Source organism: Chelonia mydas, chromosome 1 (assembly GCF_015237465.2).
Source record: "Chelonia mydas isolate rCheMyd1 chromosome 1, rCheMyd1.pri.v2, whole genome shotgun sequence".
Taxonomy (NCBI): domain Eukaryota; kingdom Metazoa; phylum Chordata; order Testudines; family Cheloniidae; genus Chelonia; species Chelonia mydas.
In genome coordinates this window covers 42,685,174-42,705,075 of record NC_057849.1, presented here as the reverse complement: position 1 = coordinate 42,705,075, position 19,902 = coordinate 42,685,174, and the positions used below count along the sequence as shown (strand labels likewise).

At 44.3% G+C, this 19,902-nt stretch overlaps 1 protein-coding gene across 11 annotated transcripts in view; it reads left to right on the top strand.

Moving 5' to 3' along the window:
- The window catches only part of SPATA13 (spermatogenesis associated 13), a 122,307-nt gene that overhangs the window by 78,952 nt on the left and 23,453 nt on the right, over positions 1-19,902 (top strand). For 10 of the 11 annotated variants that reach the window (XM_027821587.3, XM_037891245.2, XM_043530866.1 and 7 more), the window contains 5 exons: positions 12,742-12,878; positions 13,173-13,352; positions 14,949-15,134; positions 17,082-17,261; positions 19,606-19,838. In XM_027821587.3, the coding sequence (XP_027677388.2) occupies positions 12,742-12,878; positions 13,173-13,352; positions 14,949-15,134; positions 17,082-17,261; positions 19,606-19,838 (916 nt within the window). Of the gene's footprint in view, positions 1-9,022; positions 9,284-12,741; positions 12,879-13,172; positions 13,353-14,948; positions 15,135-17,081; positions 17,262-19,605; positions 19,839-19,902 lie in introns of those variants that run through there. The other variant, XM_027821589.3, reaches the window with a different exon arrangement.

Here is a 19,902-nt window from a genome sequence, read left to right as displayed (position 1 = left end):
CACAAGAGACCACGCAGTCCTGGATTAGCAGACGAGCTCCAGCATGGGCCGAACGGGAGGTACTGGATCTCATCGCATGTTGGGGAGACGAATCTGTTATGGCAGAACTACGTTCCAAAAAAAGAAACGCAAATATGTATGCCAAAGTCTCCAGGGCCATGACGGAAAGAGGCTACTCCAGGGACACAGAGCAGTGTTGTACAAAAATCAAGGAGCTCAGGCAAACGTACCAAAAAGCCCGGGAGGCGAATGGGCGCTCTGGGTCACAGCCCCATACGTGCTGCTTCTACTGGGAGCTGCATGCAGTTATGGGGGGAGATGCCACCACTACCCCACCACTGTCCGTGGACACCTGCAAGGGGGTAGTTGCATGGAGTGAGGAGGATGAGTTTTTGGAGGACAAAGAGGAGGAGGAGGACAGTGCACAGGCGGCAAATGGGGAATCCGTTTCCGCCCCTAGCCAGGAACTATTCTTAACGCTGGAGCCAATAGCATCCCTCCACTCCCAATGCGGGCTCCCGGACCATGACCCTGGAGAAGGCACTTCTGGTGAGTGAGAGCCTGATTGGAGCCACACGATGTGGGGTGGGGGGAAACCCCGCCGCGCTGGGCTGTTCGTGTTTAGTTTAAAGGGCTCATCCCTGCTCAGAGCCTCATCGGAGCCACATGGGGTGTGTGGGTGGGTGCGTGGATGGGTGGGGGTGTTGTGTGAAGCGATAATCCCAGAGAGCCTGCAGGCCCTCCTTTTATATGGCAAACCCACCAGGCATTGCTTGCTATGGGAAAGGGGGCCTGGCAGTTTGAAAGCATTGAAATGAATGCGGAAGAAGCAGAACACCGTGTGCCCCTAGGGCTTACCATGGCTGCCTGCAAGCTGAATTCTGTTGCCTGGCCGCATGTGATGGCTTACTCACACCAAAGTGGCAGGCATTTCAGTATAACAGGCAAAATGCGACCTTTTACAGATAGAACATGTGCTGTGTACTATGAATTGCCTGTTTCAATGAGAAAGTGTCCCCTTTGTTCTCTAAAATGTATCTTTTAAAATACTACCCTCCCTTTTTCTCCTCCAGCAGGTGCAAATGTTTTAACGTGGCCCCTATCTACTCCGTCCCAGAGGCTGGTCTAGATTAGAAGGCAGAAAAAACGAACTCGGGATGACATGTTCGCCGAGCTCATGCAGTCCTCCCACACTCACAGGGCCCAGTTGAATGCGTGGAGGCAAACAATTGCGGAGTCCCGTAAAGCATTTGATGAACACGTTGATGTCGGTGAAATGTCCCTTGTGATCTACCAGTGCTTGCAGCACCATGGAAAAGTACCCCTTGTGGTTTACGTCCTGGCCGCCCTGGTGTTCCAGGGCCAAGATAGGGATATGCGTTCCGTCTATTGCCCTGCCGCAGTTAAGGAACCCCAGCGCATTAAAGCCATCCACAATGGTCTGTACGTTTCCCAAAGTCACTACCCTTGATAGCAGCTGGTCAATGATTGCATTGGCTACTTGCAGCACAGCAGCCCCCACAGTAGATTTGCCCACTCCAAACTGATTCCCGACTCACCGGTAGCTGTTGGGCATTGCAAGCTTCCACAGGGCTATTGCCACTCGCTTCTCAACTGTGAGGGCTGCTCTCATCTTGGTGTCTTTGCACGTCAGGGCAGGGGACAGCAAGTCACAAAGTTCCATGAAAGTGGCCCTACGCACATGAAAGTTTCGCAGCCACTGGGAATCATCCCATACCTGCAACACTATGCGGTCCCACCAGTCTGTGCTTGTTTCCCGGGCCCAGAATCAGTGTTCCACGGCATGAACCTGGCCCCATGCCACCATGATCTCCCAATAGCCACATCCCAATCGTCTGTGTCCATGTCCTCATCACTATCGTAATCGCATTGTCGTTGCTTCCTCGCCCGGTTTTGCAGGTACTGCACATACTGCTGGATAATGTGCGAGGTATTTACAATGGTCAAAACTGCAGCAGAGATCTGAGCGGGCTCCATGCTTGCTGCGCTATGGTGCCTGCACGGGTAATCCTGGAAAAAGGGCGCGAAACGTAGGAGAGCAGAGTGCAGCAGAAGAGGTGCTGTTCAGTTCACGATAGCCGAAAAAAGGCGGGAAATGGTTGTCTTCTGTAGCTTTCACGGAGGCAGGAGCCCAGGACAGACAACGTGGAGAAGCTCGGTAGCGTTGCAAGAGCGGGAGAGCAGAGCTGGCGGCGGAAGCTGTGCTGCTCGGTTCACGATGGCTGAGCAGAGTTGGCAGGGGAAGCGGTCGATGAGGAAGAGAAAGAGTAGATACTTATGGAAATTACATAGAAAGATGAGAGGAAATGTGGATTCATAGTACAAGGAGAGAAGCAGTGCACCGTACTACACCATCTGCTGAAAGCAGTATGGCGTCTGCATGCCAAAAAGGCGTGAAACGATTGTCTTCCATAGCTTTCATGGCGGGAGGAGCAACTGACAACACACACCCAGAAACACTCGCGAGAATGTTTTTGCCCCATCATGCACTGGGAGCTTAACCCAGAATTCCAATGGGCGGCGGGGAATGAGGGAACTGTGGGATAGCTACCCACAGTGCACCACTCCGACATTCGATGCTAGCCTCGGTACTGTGGACACACTCTGCCAAATTCACGCGCTTTAATGGGGACACACAAGACCGAACGTATAAAATCGCTTCCGAAAATTCAATTGAATAATTTCAAAATAATTTCGTACTGTAGACGTACCCTTAGTTACAGGAAAGTTTTATCTTGTGTTACCTAATGTAAAATTATAGGCATAGTCAGGGGTGAAAGTAATAATAAATTCTTACTGGTACGGGGGCCGGCCTAGGCCAGAAAGGGTGGGGCTGGGGAGGGTCAGTCTCCCTCAGCCAGCCCATCCGCGCTGCCTGGCCCGCACCGCCTGGGGCTCCAGTGGTGATTGAAAAGGACCTGGGGCTCTGGATGCTGCTGCAGTAGCGGTGGCAGCCAGGAGCCCCGGGCCCTTTTAAATCGCCAGCCCCAGGGGCAGCGTGTGGCGGGGGGGGGGGGGGACTGACGTTAAAGCACAGCGCTTTAACCTCGTTGCCCCTTTTGCCTCCCCCCTTGGTGGCCCTGCTAGTAGGTGGTCCCTAAGGGGTGGGGGGAGAAGGGGCAGCAACATTAAAGCACTGCTGTGGCAGTGCTTTAATGTGGGCTGTGTACGGGCCAGTACCAACTTCTTACAGGTACATAAGAAGTACTGGCCCATACCAGCTCACTTTCACCCCTGGGCATAGTGTACACCCACTAAAGCTATTTTTTGGGTCTCTGATATGCAAGTAGAGTTGATGTTCTTGTTAGGGGTAGCAGGAGAATGTTTGGTGGGAATTTAGATTCAATATTCAGAATTTCCCAACAGACTTGACTCTTGTTCGATTTGGAGTTACAGTTAATGCTAGCTGGACACAAGAGGATTTAAATGACAACTCTTCCTCACCCTCAGCCAATCAGAGTTTCATGGTGGGGTGGGCTACTGTGCAGGAAAAAGATGGAAAGTAAAGGAAAATAAGGTTCTGTCAGGACAATACCACAAATATTGGGAAATGGTCAGGCAGTGGTTGCAGAGAGTTTTTTAAGTAGTTCCAGTGAATAATGGAAGGTCACATATTTAATTTGCAAATTTTTTTACATATTCTGATATTTTCCCTTCTCTTAAATTGCTGAGGCCATAGACTGAACATCTGAGTGGAATTTGATTAGATGAAACCTACACCTCTACCCCGATATAACGTGGTCCTCAGGAGCCAAAAAATCTTACCACGTTATAGATGAAACCGCGTTATATTGTAGTAGAGGGATTAGAGTGTACAAAGAAATAATGTTTTTTGAAATTTTACTAGGAAAGATATTTTTATTCTTTTAGGATAAAAATGTTTGTAAACTTGCGAACTAAATCATTTTTGTTAGTAGGGGCAGAGAGTTTCGGGCGGGGGCATGGGAGGGAGGCAGGAGCTGAGTGAAGTGGCGGCAGCAGCAAAACTGTCCAGCCCGTCAGAGTGCGCAGCAGCCCCTGGCCAGGGCGCGGGAGGCGCAGAGCCGGGGCTGCAGCACGGACCTGCTCCCTCCAGCTGCAGGCACCCGGGCTGGGGCATGAACTTCTAGCTATGAGCCGCCCCAGGATCGCTGCAGCCTGGCCGAGCCCCGCCGTGCTGCCCCTGCACGTCTGAATCGACCCCTGTTCCCCTTTCCCCCATGGCCCCATTATCCAACCCCTCGGCCCCAGCCCAACATCAACGCAGCTTCCTCCTGAGAAGGAACACTTCTCATGATGTTGTTTCATTGGGGCAGCCAGGCCTTGCATTTCTTTGTTGCACTGCTTGCATTTTGCGTGCATGCCTGTCTTACCCACAGGTAGAGAAACTTCATTAAAATATTCCCAAACTGGGTCTCTTTTACAGCCTACTGCCATTATAGGTTTTCTTTTCTAGTGAGAGAATGGTATGGTAGATCTCAAATCAATGAAGGCTACACTCAGAAAGACCTCAAGACTTCTGGAATATGCTGCTCAAACAGTTCCACTTTTTTTCTACTGCCTGTCCCTCCCTTATCACATTTATCTCCAGACTTCTTCTCCTTGTCCTGATCTATTCCGCACCCAACAATCTTATATTCATTGAACTTTTTGAAATTTTGCACTTTTAGAGAGAGGTAAGGGATTGACTCTGTGTACACAAATTTGCAGAGGGACAATAGGGTTGAGGTCTGTTATTTCTCAGCTCTATATATTTATTTATTTATTTAAAACATTTTTGCTGTTAACAAGCATGTTTTCTCTGGAGAGACAAATCCACAGTTTGAGAACTGCAAAACTAAGCATCTCTGATGGTATCGTCTAGACTGAGCACTGAGTCCCATTGGGTATCGTCTAGACTGAGCACTGAGTCTCCTCTACCTTGGTGGGTCTTGCGCTTATTGGTGGAGTTGCTTGCCTTGGAGCTTCACGGCAGCCCTCAGCTTGGCCGTTTTTCTGAACCTACAGTCCAGGTTGACGACTCCTGTGTCCGACCAGGAGTTGGGAAGTTTTGGGGGAACCCGGGCCCGCCCTCTACTCCAGGTTCCAGCCCAGGGCCCTGTGGAATGCAGCTGTCTAGAGTGCCTCCTGGAACAGCTGTGTGACAGCTACAACTCCCTGGGCTACTTCGCCATGGCCTCCTCTCAACACCTTCTTTATCCTCACCATAGGACCTTACTCCTGGTGTCTGATAATGCTTGTACTCCTCAGTCCTCCAACAGTATGCGTTCTCACTCTCAGCTCCTAGCGCCTCTTGCTCCCAGCTCCTTACATGCGCACCACAAACTGAAGTGAGCTCCTTTTTAAACCCAGGTGCCCTGATTAGCCTGCCTTAATTGATTCTAGCAGCTTCTTGATTGGCTGCAGGTGTTCTAATCAGCCTGTCTATCTTAATTATCTCCAGAAGGTTCCTGATTGTTCTGGAACGTTCCCTGTTACCTTACCCAGGGAAAAGGGACCTACTTAACCTGGGGCTAATATATCTGCCTTTTATTACTCTCCTGTAGCCATATGGCCCAACCCTGTCACAGTAGATAGAAATATTAACCTGAATAATCTATACAGAAACCCCTGGAACCCCATAAGATTGGGTCCCTAATCCATGAACTATTGGAACTCATTTACAAAACTTTTCTTAAACGTTACATGAATATATTGTCTCATACTATAGAATTAGAATTTATAATCCCTATTCCATGATGAAATATCTTTGAGCTATAATGTATCTTAATTAAAACTATCTTTTAAAAAAAGCATTTTATCAAAAAAATCTGATTTAAATAAAAAAATCTGATTTTTAAAATTTTTTTAAAAAAATCATTGATTTTTATCCATCCTGGTTGGAAGGAAGCTTCCCTTGAGAATAATTTTGCAGCGCTGTTCTGGTGCACAAAGAGTGATTTTATGGCTTCAGAGACTAGATGTTAGATTGTATAGACCTCCAGTGTGGGGATTTCCTATATGTTCCATAAAAAGTCACAGAGTGTTAATGCTTTTCACCCAGAAATTGTGGTTTCAGATTTGGCTATGGTCATTAGTGAATTGCAGTTGGTGGTCTGAGCTGAGACTCAGTGGATTGCTTGCCTAATTTGTTAAACTAACACAAAATTTTGTCCAGTTCATCAGGGTCCAGTCAAAAGCCTGGAATAGCAGGAATGATTGCAAGTCAGGATTTCGATTCATTGGCAAGCTTGTGTTAGGTAGCTTTATCATGGCAGCCACCTGTACTATATGTGATCCCAGGTAGAGTTGTCAGACTCCTACCAGCGTGTGCATTGTTAGGTCAGATTGTCACTCTGGTATTATCGACTTTCTGCACTTGTAGTGTTTTTTAATGGGCATTGACAAGAATTTTCCTCACAGCGACATGAGAAATTTTAGTGAGTGCTTTCTACTTCTTCACCTTAGAATGTAAAGTGACACCAGCAAAAGAACTGGAGGCAACAGCAGATGGGGCATCAACATAAGTAGACCATCCATGCCTGCCTACAGTAGGATATTGAAAAACTGGCCTTAAAGAAGTCATTGGATTAAAAAAAAGAATGGGCTAGAAGGATATGTCCCATATTTTAAGTGAGGCAAGATAACAGGAGGACTCTCAAATTGTCCTCTTGCATGGTGTGAGTGGAAAGGACTCTCTCTATCAGTTCCTTCTCTATTCTATTCAACGTCACTCTTATGGCTGCGGCACCTTCAGTGCCCACAGCCACAATATGGCCACCAGTCGTGAGACTTTGAAGCAGACCTGAGGACATGAAAAATCCTACCCTGGAAAAACCTTATTCTAAGGCCCAAAGCCTGAGATTAGGCTTTCATTTTTATATTGAAGCAACAACTTCCTGAGCAGTATTGATGTTTCTTCTTTCTTCCTAGGAAAGAAGGAACTGTGTAAACTGTACAGTTGTTACAACTTGAAAAGAGGTGGAATGTGGCTGGACCTATGTTCAACATGTTCATATACATGGCCTAGAACCCTGCAAGCCCTGCTGAGGTGCTGGTGCAGAGTTGTGTTCTTATTGTGAGGAATGGCTTATTTGGGCCTCTCTTTCTGTGTCTGCATTTATTTATGGATGCAGTTGATGTCATTTAGATTTCTACATATCTGATTGTGTCCTCAGTTATTTGTGCTTCCTCATTCCCTTCCTTCTCTCTTCCCCCAATCCTCTTGTGCAACAAGCAACTGGCCCACAATAACTCACGTGATATTTGTCTTGCTTAGTGTGGGGCTGGGATCACAAGGACACACAGAACTTCTTGGGGCAAATGCTGGTCCCATTGAAATCAATGAGAGTTCGCTATTGACTTCACACAGGCCAAGGCCAGGTGATATTGGACAGCTATCATAATTAACAAATAGATATTTGTTGGTCCCTTGAATCGCCACTGAAAGGAGTTTTCAATGTAGTGAGATCTAACCATCTTAATTTTCTTGTCCATATTTTATGCTATTCCTTTTTCACCTGCCTAGTCACATTCTCAGAGGTGTGATAGAATAATTGAAAGGGGTGAATCTGTTTTATGTTATAGTTTTAGGTTTTTGTCTGGACAGCACTTGTTCAGTGTGAATTCTTCAGTCGTTGATGCAGATCCCAGGGTTGGGGGCCTTTTATGACTTAAGCAAAGGAATTTTCTATGGATGACTCATTTTTTAGTTTTTACTGATTTGTATTGCAAGACACCTTGCAACTGTGCTGTATATGTGCTTTTCATAATATACTGTAGCTTATTGTAACTGTGATTATTCAGCAAGTCTATTTTCAGTAGGGAATTATGGTGCAGTTCAATGATTCAGAAGGGAGAGCTGCATTTTTCATGTCCACTGGTCACCTCCAAAATGCAGCAGGTCCTTGATTTTAGTAAACAAACGTCATTAATATTGTGTTATAAGTTTGGCATTTCATTCTCTCCCTGAAATGATACAATAGGAAACCATGTGATTTCTGTGGGTGTTGTGATATGTTGTATGCAAAGTCCCTTGGTGGTTTTCTGAGCATATTACTAGAGAAACTAGCCCCTAGTAAAAGGACTGGCATAGCTAAACAATGTTGTTTCCGTATAGAGAATCAGTAATTCTGGGTCCTGTCCACAGACATATAGCACCATGACTTCTTTTAAAATTATTTCAGGATTTTCTTTTTATACCAGTTTTCAAAAAATTAGTACAAATGCAGGTTGTTGAAGAGACATGATTTGACTGTAGGGGCAAATCCTGCCCTTGCCTCTAGAACCAATGCAATTCCCCTATGCAAAGGGGTGCATGATGCTGGGATGATAGATGCTAATCTCCATAGGATCCCCTGTGCTCTGATATGAGAGGGTTAGTGGGGTCACTGCTGAAGTGGGCTATGGAATGACTGAAGGCAGGGCTAAGTGGCTATTCGTGTCCTTCCCTCTCTACCGCCTGTGGTTGAGTTACACTGAGGCTGCGGCCTGAGTGGGAGAACGCCTCCCCTGCCCCATCACCCCTCAGAGCAATTGGCTGCTGTTTAGAATTTGGGTTATAATGTAGTGATAGTCGCTTGTAACCAAACAAATATACCACAGTTTAGTTGTGAAGTAACAGCAGCATTTAAAAACTGTGTGAAAAATACCTTTGGGTGTATAGTTATACCTACATTTTGGAATAATATCATAAATACACAATGTTATGCAAAGCAGTATTGGAAGACGTATTTTTGCATATGGCTAGAAGAAATTGCAACCCGCAATAGCCTTTTCCTGTGACATGGAGTAAAAGAGATGTATCTTTGAATTTAGATTGAAACTCTAATTCACATTTAGCTGCTTTAATGAAAAGTAGCAAATACACTCTCTGGCACTGACAAGACTGAAAAACATTCTTTGTTGCAGTGTCATTAGCTACAGTGCAGTAGACTGTAAGTACATTATCAATGAACACTGTATATACAGGTTTTGTTTCTTTTCTGTAATTTCCTCCCTAAGGGTACCCCATGATGTCACTGATCCACTAAACCCACAGCTATACGGAACAGTGAGTGAGCTGTCAGTTTCTGAGTAGGCTCCGGCCTGATATGCACATACAGAAGCTCAAAGCAATGAATAAGCTGTTTCTGAATTTTCAGTAGCTCAAAGGCTCTAAGCCTTTCTGGTTCTCGGTGAATCTTTTAGGACTAAACTTCACCTATTAAAGGCCAAGCCCCTACTCTGTCTGTTGTTTTTGACAACAGCATGGTAGCCAGGGGGGGAATGGCACGATTTTGGAGTCTGGAGAGCCTTCAGATGGGTATGTGTGAGTAGAAGGTGCACTCTTTTTATTCTCTGTATTGTTTCTGATTTAAAATTATCAAGTGTTAGTGTCACTGGGCTTGATTCTGATCACACTCTTGTTGTTGTAAATAATGTAAACTCCACTGCAATCAACAGAGTTACACCAATGGAAAGCTGGATAGAGATCAGAATCAGGCCCACATTGTCTTTAGTTTTTGCAATCCATTAGAGCTACAGGGATACCCATCCCTATCTGTAAAATATTTACTCCTGCCGGTAAACATTAGAGGAATGGATACAGAGAGTAAGTGATTGGTTTTGTTGTTGTTTGTTTTTTGTGTTTTGTTTTTAATCTAGCTACCAAGGCAATGGAAGCTTCTTGACTGGTAAGGAATAACGAGCAGTTACCAGCCCAAAAATTACTCTCCATTTTCATCTTTAGTTAAATGTTTTAGAGTATTTATGTCTACTATCTTTGCTGCAACAAACCAGTTGTCAATACTGACATTACAATGCGGCTGTAAAAATGAGATCCAGGATGAAGTTTACCACTTCAGATTTGAGGCTAAAAGCTGATTTTTGTATATTATTTATTTACAGATTTTCAGGAAAGCAATGTCAGTGAGTTTTAAATGATACAACTTTTAAAATATATATTTCTATTCGTTTTCAGATTTGTAACCCTATGGCTAGGAGATCTCAACTTTTTAATAGGAATTTTGCAGTCTCCTGGATTAGGTCTATGAGACATTAATATGAATGTGTATTTTAAAATGTTCTGGGGTGGGTAGAATAATTTATTGTTTTACATCAAGACTGAGGGCAAAATTGTGTCCTTCTAAAGAAAGAAAGCCACAAGGTAAATGTTTTAACTGACCTTTGCATCCTATGGCCTTGATTACCCTTGAAAAATTAGTATCTATATAACAGGAAATGCTTGCAAGGATGCAAGTGTAAGCACTAATATAGACAGGGCTATCTATACTGTCATGAAAACCTATGGGTTACACATATTATGACCACTGCCCACGGCCCATCTGCGTGGGATCCAGAAAGCAAGGCAAGCATCTCTGGTAGAGGTGGCTGGGAATTTTTTGGCTGACTGGCTTTTTGTCAAAAAATGCTGATTTGTCAAAACATTGCTTTTTGTGGAAATGTATAATTTTTGACAAAAGTTTTGCTGGGGAGGTTTTTCAGCTCCAAGATGGAATTTCTGGTCAAAACAAGAGTTAGAGAGGGAGACATCCAAACTAGAATAGCCGATACCTTCCTGGTTAGATCACTCACCTGGGATGTGGGAGGCGCAGATTTAAATCGCTTTTCCAAATCTGGCAGAGCAGGGACTAGAACCTGACTCTCCCAGGTCCCACATGAGTGCCCTAATCTCCCCATCACTTCTGCCTTTTTTCACCAAAAAATAAAATAAAATTCAAAATCGCTTGATTTCATCCCACTGCAGAATGGGGATATTTTTTTTGAATCTTTAAAATTTTAATGGGATAGGAAAACCATTTCCCACCTAGTTCTACTCTCTGCTTCTTTCTCCTTCCTAGCCTACTCCGTGCAGGATTACACTGCAGGCCATCTGCAAGGGCAGCGCGTGAATCCCCACTTCGGGGAGGCTATCCTGGCCCTTCCCCTTCTGCCCAAGGCCCTGCCCCTTCCATCCCTGGAGCCCTGAGCCCTCCCCTCCCCTCACCACAGCCAGAGAAGCCCCGCCCCAGCCGCCCCTGCGGCCACTGGGCAGCCCAAGCACCAGCCTGACCCCCGGGACACCAGCCGGCCCAACTATTGGCCCAACTACTGGCCCAACCCCCAGGCCAGTCCGAGCACTGGGTAGTGTTGCCAAGTGTCCAGTTTTCGACCGGCACACCGGGTCAAAAAGGGATCCTTGTGGCTCCGGTCTGCACCACTGACCGGACCGTTAAAAGTGTGGTTGGCAGCGCTGCCAGTGCTGCAGGACTGGCAGGCTCCCTACCCAGCTCCGCGTGGCTCCCAGAAGCAGGAAGCATGTCCCTCCGGCTCCTAGGTGAAGGGGCAGCCATGGGGCTCTGCGCGCTGCTCCCGCCCCGAGTACCGGCTCTGCAGCTCCCATTGGCTGGGAACTGCAGCCAATGGGAGTTGCAGGGAGCAGCACCTGCGGGCATGGGCAGCGCGCAGCACCCCATGGCAGCTCCTTCACCTAGGAGCCGGAGGGACATCCTGGCTGCTTCCGGAATCCGGCTGAGGTAAGCGCTACCCGGAGCGCATGCCCCAATCCCTTCCCACACCCCAACACCCTGCCCCAGCCCTGAGCCCTCTCCTGCACCCCAAACCTCTCATCCCTGGCCCCACCCTAGAGTCCACACGCCCAACCAGAGCCCTCACATCCCCTCCGCACCCCACTCCCCAGCCCGGAGCCCCCTCCCACACTTTGAATCCCTTGGCCCCAGCCCCACCCCAGAGTCCACACCCCCAGCCAGAGCCCTCACCCCTCCCGTACCCCAACCCCCTGCCCCAGCCTGGTGAAAATAAGCGAATGAGCAAGGGTGGGGGAGAGTGAGCAATGGAGGGAGGGAAGAAGGAGTGAGCAGGGGCGGGGCCTCAGAGAAGGGGTGGTGCAGGGGCATTGCTTCAGGGCAGGGTAGGGGTCAGGGCAAGGGTGTTCGATTTTCTGCAATTAGGAAGTTGGTAACACTAGCACTGGCCTGACCCCTGGACTGATGGTTGGCCGGGCTTCCTCAGGCCATCGAGCTCCAGGCTGCCAGCCCAAGCTGAACCCCTTCTAGCTTCAGTTGAATGGGGGAGCAAGGGTGGTGCTTCAGGGTGGAGTAAGGGTGGGGCCTCAGCCTGGGTTGGGGAGACTAACCTGACCTACAGTGCCCACTGCCCACCTGCCTAAGAGTCATATAAAGACTAGGGCCCAGATTTTTAAATGTATTTGGGCATTGCTGTGCTTAGAATTGCAATGCCTAAGTATCATTTTCAGAAGAGACTTAGGCACTTATGAGCCTAAATTGTTTTTGACAGTCAATGGGATTGAGGCTCCTAAGTGCCAAACCCCTTTTGAAAATTAACTTAGGCTCCTAAATCAGTTAGGCATTGGACTCCTGAGCTCAACAACACCTACATACCTTTTAAAATCTGGACCTAACTTCTTTCCCCTGAATCAGGGACCCCTGCAGGAAACTACCTACCTGTGATACAGGCCCAAAAAGTTTAATGGTTTACATCCAGGTTTACTTTTGTGTAGCTGTTTGCTTCAGTGGAGTTATTCCTGATTTGTATGGTTGTGTAAATGAGAGAAAATCACTCCGTAAGTAAACGCGTTGTTATATTTTCAAGAGCAAAGGCACTTTCTAAGGGGTTTTGCCTTAGCCTATTGGCAGTTTTATGTTCACATTTTTTATTAAATTGTTTTTGTATGTTTGCTTTTCTGAGAAGACTTTGATTAAACCAAATTACTCTGTTTCAAGCCCGTCACTTTTGTTTTAGTTGTTACAGATGGTGGAACTGAATCTTCTGCCTTAGTTGATGACAATGGTAGTGAGGAGGATTACAGTTATGAGGAGCTTTGCCAACCCAGCCCTAGATACCTGCAGCCTGGAGGGGAACAGCTAGCAATTAATGAGGTAAGTGGAGGATACATTCTAGTATGTCTAACTTTTTCGTGATGATGTTGCATGTGTTTTATATAACTGTACTCAAGCTTGGGAGTCTGAGATCCAGACCTTTTTGCTGCATTATTCAATTTCTCAGACAGATAATTATACAAGGTCAGATTTCTCAAAATACTCAGCTCATCCTGAAACAGATTTATTTATCTCCTTTTTGTTTAATTATGCTTGTTTAGTTTTCTAGCAGTCTACGTATTGGTCTTTGCTGAGCTTTTGTCCTTCACCAACTCTTTCCCCCCCACATTTCAGCTGATAAGTGATGGCAGCATGGTCTATGCAGAGGCACTGTGGGACCATGTGACTATGGATGATCAAGAGCTAGGCTTTAAAGCTGGGGATGTCATCCGAGTCCTTGAAGCTTCCAACAAAGACTGGTGGTGGGGAAGAAATGAAGACAAGGAAGCCTGGTTTCCAGCTAGCTTTGTCAGGGTTAGTAACCTATGTCTGTTTCTTTTCTACAACGAGGGCCTGATTCACCACTGCATTATTGCAGCTTTACATCAGGTTCTGGGTAACATGTCAGTATAACAATGGCTTGCTTTATTTTGTTAAAAGTTGCTATTCTTGCTTCAGCATAATTTACTTGGCCACATTTTACCGTCACTTACTCCTGGGTAACCCTGTAAAAATCCAAATAGAAATGAGGACAGAGAACCAGCTCATCATTATTATTTGGACTATGTCCCATGGATGTAAAAGAACCAGCACTAATACCACTCAAGAGTGGTCAGTATGTACAGAAAGAGCACAACAGTTTTGGGGATGGAGATGGGAACATCTGTTCTACTCAGCATTCTCTTCTGATATTTCAGGGATTTTGGTGGTAAAATAATGCCAGGCCTGTCAGCTTCATCAATTGTGGCAGTTCTGTCCATAATGTGAATACCTTATTCGCAGTTCAGCCAAGAGTCTCATGACAGTACAGCTGCTGAGGGATAGCTATTGCTGTATTGTATCATTAATTATATTACAGTAGCTTCTAGATGCCACAACTGAAATTGGGGCCCCACAGTGCTAGGCACTGTACAAGCAAATTGTAAGAGACAGACCCACCATAAAGAGTTTACCATCTAAGCAGGCATGGTGAAGAAAGAGTAGGTGAAAGGCAGCATTGTTGTTCCCATTTTACAGATAAACTGAGGCAGAGAGATTAAAGGTAAAATTTTCAAAAATGCCTGAGTCACTTAGGCCCAGATTTTTAAAGGTATTAGGCATTGCAATGTTGAATAAAGCAACGCCTAAATACCTTTAAAAACGTGAACTTCAGGCACTCTTGAAAATATTATTCTTAAGTGATTTGTCCAAGAGCACATACAGAGTTAATAGCAGAGCTGGGGCTATTAAACCCAGATCTCCCCCATCACAGTCCAGTGATTTAACCACATGGTCATTTTTCCTATAAATTTTACCATTTCTGTGAATTAGGTGAATAATGAAGTTGATGGGACTCTAGTACAAAAATGTTCAATCTGACTTCAGAAAAATGTATTTTTAACTTTAAATATCAGTGTGAGTGCCCCATTCTTTGGGAAAGGAGGACAATTGGGGAAGGGAGAAATGACTGTAACTGGTTACTTCAGATCAGTGTCATCCTAATTTAACATGGAAAATAATGCCACAATTTTTTTATTTGAGTATTGGCAGTGAGTGCTCACTGCTCATGGTCTCTCTAATAAATCTACACTTCTGTTCACAAAAAATACAGGCAACACTTATATGATGGCCTTCAGATACTATGGTGATGAAGGTCCATATGGGTACCCAAAAAGAAAGAGTTGGCGCATTCCTGAAACCTTTACATTAGTAGCCAGTGGAAATACTTGCATAAGAGTTACATGATAGACCTTATTATGGAATCCTATTTCTATAACCTAGGACTGAGGACCAGTTATATAATAATAATAATTAATAATCGGTTATGAGCTGCCTCTATGGTAATTAAATAAAGTTTGTAATAGTTTTTAACATTTGTTTTTGTAACACCTTGCTGCACTACTCTAGCTGTCTTTTCTGTTATGAATGCAGCTACGAGTTAATCAGGAAGAACTACCAGAAAATTGTGGTAGCATCCAAGATGAAGAGCAACATGCAGATGCTAGTAAACATCGCCAAAAAATTGCTGAAAACAAGGATCAGATGAGAACCAATGTTATACAGGAAATAATGAACACGGAGAGAGTCTATATCAAACATCTCAAGGACATCTGTGAGGTAGTGTCAAGCCATAGACTTAGAGCATTCCACAGACCTAATTTGAACAAACGTCCCTTGTGAGTGAAAACTTGAGCATTTTCTGTTGTCAGAAGATTCATCATTGCAATTCTAAGGCTGTCAATGAGAATGCTCTCTTGCGCAGTTCTAACTCCCTTCTTTATTGAACATCATAATACATCTTTTTGAAAGAACACTTCATTTTGTACCTGTTAACAATGCTTTGCTTTCCTGACTGCAGTTTCCATGTTGGGGAGAGAGTCCAGCTTAGTTAGTATTTGCTACCACTTTGCCTCAGTAGATAATTATAAATCCATGTAATATGGTAGTATCTAGTTACAGTTTAGCGACTGATCATTTTGAAGGTGGTCTGCAGAGGAAAAAATGAAAAATTGGATTTGTGCTTTTTTTTTTTTCTGGTCATTTATTATGTAATTCTAATTTTTTAAAATATTCTGCTTGTTTAAACTGCAGAACGGTCAGTAGTATCAAGACTTACCTTCTCTGTTTTTTTTTTTTTGGCTGGAGTTTCCTTGGAGGACCAGAGATCTGTAGTAGGAACGTTCTCACACCTTAATTGAAGTTTGAGCCTTTAACTATGAACATTTTTCTCCCACATTTGGGCTGGGTGTTTGAGCTAGAGTGGTAAAAAAGAACCAATGAAGGATGGTAAACAGCCTGACCAAAAAAATCACTTCTCCTTTCAGTTCGTTAGATTTCACTTCCTTTCTGCTTGTGATGTCATAGTCCTATTAGTTCTCCACTCATATATAGAATCTTCCAGGAAAAACAAAAATTATAAGAGCTGCCCTTCTAGTGTGGAAAACAAACAGATTATTTTTTTATCAGGCCTTCTTCATACATTCTAAAGAAACAAAACAAAGGCACAAACCCATTTTTTCAGATCATCTTTAAAAAATGTTGCTAAATGTCAGTTCCTTGAGCAAGATCATCATTAAGATACACTTTTTATCTATGCCAGAGTAAGTGTAATTAAATCGTATACTACAGGACATAAGCTATAAAAGATCAGGGAGGAATTTTTACCAACACGTGTATCTCTGACACATTTGGCTTGGTTCATGGTGGGTGAATTTCATCTTCCATTGAAGCATCAGGTATTGGCAATTGCTAGAAGAATACCAGACTGGCTAAACCAATGTAAATGTAAACAATGTGCAAATGTAAACAAACTGTCTGGTGGCCCGCCAGCAAATTACCCTGACAGGCTGTGTGTGGCCTGCGGGCTGCAGGTTGCCCACCACTGCTCTAAGTGGTCTCTATGCCACTAGATAGAACAGAACACCACACCCCGGAGGTGTGTGGGTTACACTAGCCCTAGCAAAGATTATCTTTAGGCTGTGTTTCTACAGAATTTGGTTTCGTCTGTACAGGCAAGATCAAACTCTGTCATAGCACAGTTGGGGCAGTAACTACTAAGCACTGAGGCAAAACTGGTAGTGCAGGCTCTCCTCCTCCTGGATTGGTAGTTATAACAACAAGATCATAGAATATTAGGGTTGGAAGGGACCTCAGGAGGTCATCTAGTCCAACCCCCTGCTCAAAGCAGGGCCAATCCCCAGTTTTTGGCCCAGATCCCTAAATGGCCCCTTCAAGGATTGAACTCACAACCCTGGGTTTAGCAGGCCAATACTCAAACCACTGAGCTATCCCTCCCCCCACATAATTAGATATTATACAAGTGCTGACATCGGGCTTCCTGACTAATCCACTCTAGTGTGAAACAGAATTAGGATTGGGAGAATCAGTAACCTAACTGTTCAGACAGTTTTGTAGTGAATATGGCATTGAAATCAGACACCACAAAAATCTAACCTTGGAAAGCAGAATATCAAATTGAGTTGCCTTGTTCAGTACAAACTCCATTTTCAAGCTCTTGATCTCTTTCAGATTTGATACAAAGAGGTTTTCTTGTCTTATGTCCAGGGATATATTCGGCAGTGTCGTAAACATACAGGAATGTTCACCATGGCCCAGTTAAACACCATTTTTGGAAACATTGAAGATATTTACAAATTCCAAAGAAAGTTTCTGAAAGATCTTGAGAAACAGTACAACAAAGAGGAACCTCATTTAAGTGAAATTGGATCCTGCTTTCTTCAACATGTATGTAATTTAACTCCATTTTGCTTATGAAATAAACAAAATATGATCAGTAAATGTTAAACTACCGTGAGGAAGACACTTTAGATAGTGCTGATTATATGAAAACATTTAAAATCCCTCCCTTTTTTCCACCTCCACCCTTTGAGTAGGCCTATTTTCCTTGTAAGTGAACAGTCTTTCCATTTTCATAGCTATGGTGATCCCAAGGTCCCAGATGAATAGAACTGTTTCCAACAATCACAGGCAATGTTCCCTCTAATTTTTTCCATCCATGTGTGGAATAAATCTGGATATAATATATAATATATATTTTTTAAAAGTTACTATAGGCATAGGCATTATACCATAGGCATAATTACTCCAGCCAGGACAGGTTAGGCATTTTAGAACTCACTACTCAAAGAATTAAATTTAAGTGTAAGAGAAATAAAAATTATGAAATGCATAGACCAGTCAAAACACTAAAATAACACTTTGAAAGCATAAAATTACAGAGAATATATGTGCATTGCAGGAAGTACCAAGAAGTAACAACAACTATAATACAAGTATGTGTTGGGAGGTGAGTGAGAAAGAGACAGAGACTCTGGGTGTGGGTGTGAGAGAGAAAGAGAGACAGAGACTCCGTGTGTGTGTGTGTGTTGGCTGCTGGGGAAAGTTGTGCACTGTCTCTTTAAGCAGTGAAAGCTTTCCTGCTCTGTGCTGAGCCCTGTTGTTTCCCCTCCCCCACTCTGCGGCATTGGGGTACATGGGCAGGGGGAGGAGGGGAGTGTGTGTGTGTGTGTGTGTGTGTGTGTGTGTGTGTGTGTGTGTGTGTGTGTGTGAGAGAGAGAGAGAGTCTGTGTGAGCTGGCTTTTGGGGAAATGTCAGAAACAGTGCACTGTCTCATTGGCCTGGTCTATACCAGGGGAGGGATCGATCTAAGATACGCTACTTCAGCTACGAGAATCGTCGACTCCGCTTCTGCCTCTCACCCTGGTGGAGTTCTGGAGTCGACAGCAGAGCGATCGGGGATCGATTTATCGGGTCAACACTAGATGCGATAAATCGATCCCCGATAGATCGATCATTACCGATCCGGCGGGTAGTGTAGACGTGGCCTTTAAGAAAGGCAGTCAGCCGACAGCCACTCACCATTCAGACTGCAGCAGCTCCTAGTCCTCCTGAGCCAGACTGTCCCCTCTGTCCTGCTCTGCAGAGATGGGGTACAGGGGCAGGGGGAGGGGGACATCCTGACATCAGCACCCTCCTCCCTCCCCCACCTTCTGCTCTGCACAGCCAGCAGGAGGGTCCCAGGAGCAGCTGCAGGATGGAGCAACATGGTGGGAGGGACACCTGAACACATGCTGCCTCCTGTGCGCAGAATGGCATTTAAACCTCTCCTACCTGGCAGCCTACACGCGCAGCTTACAGGGAACACAGATCACAGGTTAACATTTAACTGCAGGCATCTGAGTTGATTTTGTTCTTTGGAAACTACATCCAGTATCTTCCCAGAGAAAATATTAACCAGGGTGTTTGACAAAGGTGGGAAAAGAGTCGCATATCACTGCTAATCGCCTACATAACCTCCAAGTAGACTTAAGAAAAAAAGTTTGGCAAATAGAAATATCACCGAAAAATGCATTTTTGGGGGTTCAATAACTATTAATGTATTTGGGTAGAACTCGCTGAATAGTTTAGGCTTAAAAATACTCTTTTTTTTTTTTTTCCAAAGTCATTTTGCTTGAGAACAGCATTTTGTTTTCAAATTTGGCCAGTTTAAAAAAAAAAAGCTGGGGGGGGCATAAAAGCCAAAAATGATCAAATAGAAAAAAAAATTAAAAATTGTTTAGAGTCAATTCAAACATTTCACTCAACTCAAAATGGCATTTTTTCAAGTTTTTCAATTTGAAAAAATCTCTTAAAAAATTGGTTTCGTTCAAATTGAACTAGATTATCATTATTACTACTGTTAACCAAAAAAATCTATTATTCGCTCAGTCTACCAACAACCATAGGAGGCTTCCAATTTCCAAGGCTCCTCAAAGAAAACCCCATATGACTGAGATTCACAAATCTGGTTAGCATAAAGAGATATTCGGGTTTTTTTCCATTTCAGAAAGCAGCAAGCACTGCTGGCCAATGCACTCCCCCACAATCCACATTAACAGGAGTTTCACCTATTACCAATTGTAGTATAGATTCTCCTGTGTTTTCTAAATAGATTGTTATTCAGTTTGGGTGTAATTTAGCAAACTGTCTAATTAGTGTAACCAGAAGTATTTTATAACTTTAATATCAATTTTTGGTTTTGTCTTTTTAAGATGAATGTTTTAGCTAAAGCTTCGGTTTTTCTTTATAGCAAGAAGGTTTTGCCATCTACTCAGAGTATTGTAACAATCATCCCAGTGCCTGCCTTGAGCTTTCCAACCTAATGAAACAGGGCAAATACCGTCACTTCTTTGAGGCCTGTCGCCTGCTTCAGCAGATGATTGACATTGCTATTGATGGCTTTCTCCTTACACCTGTTCAGAAGATCTGTAAATACCCTCTTCAGCTTGCAGAGTTACTCAAATATACGACCGAAGTGCACAGGTGAGAGAATTAAAATGAGCTCTCTTAGACCATAATGCTACCTTATTGCTAAAGCAGTCTAAGG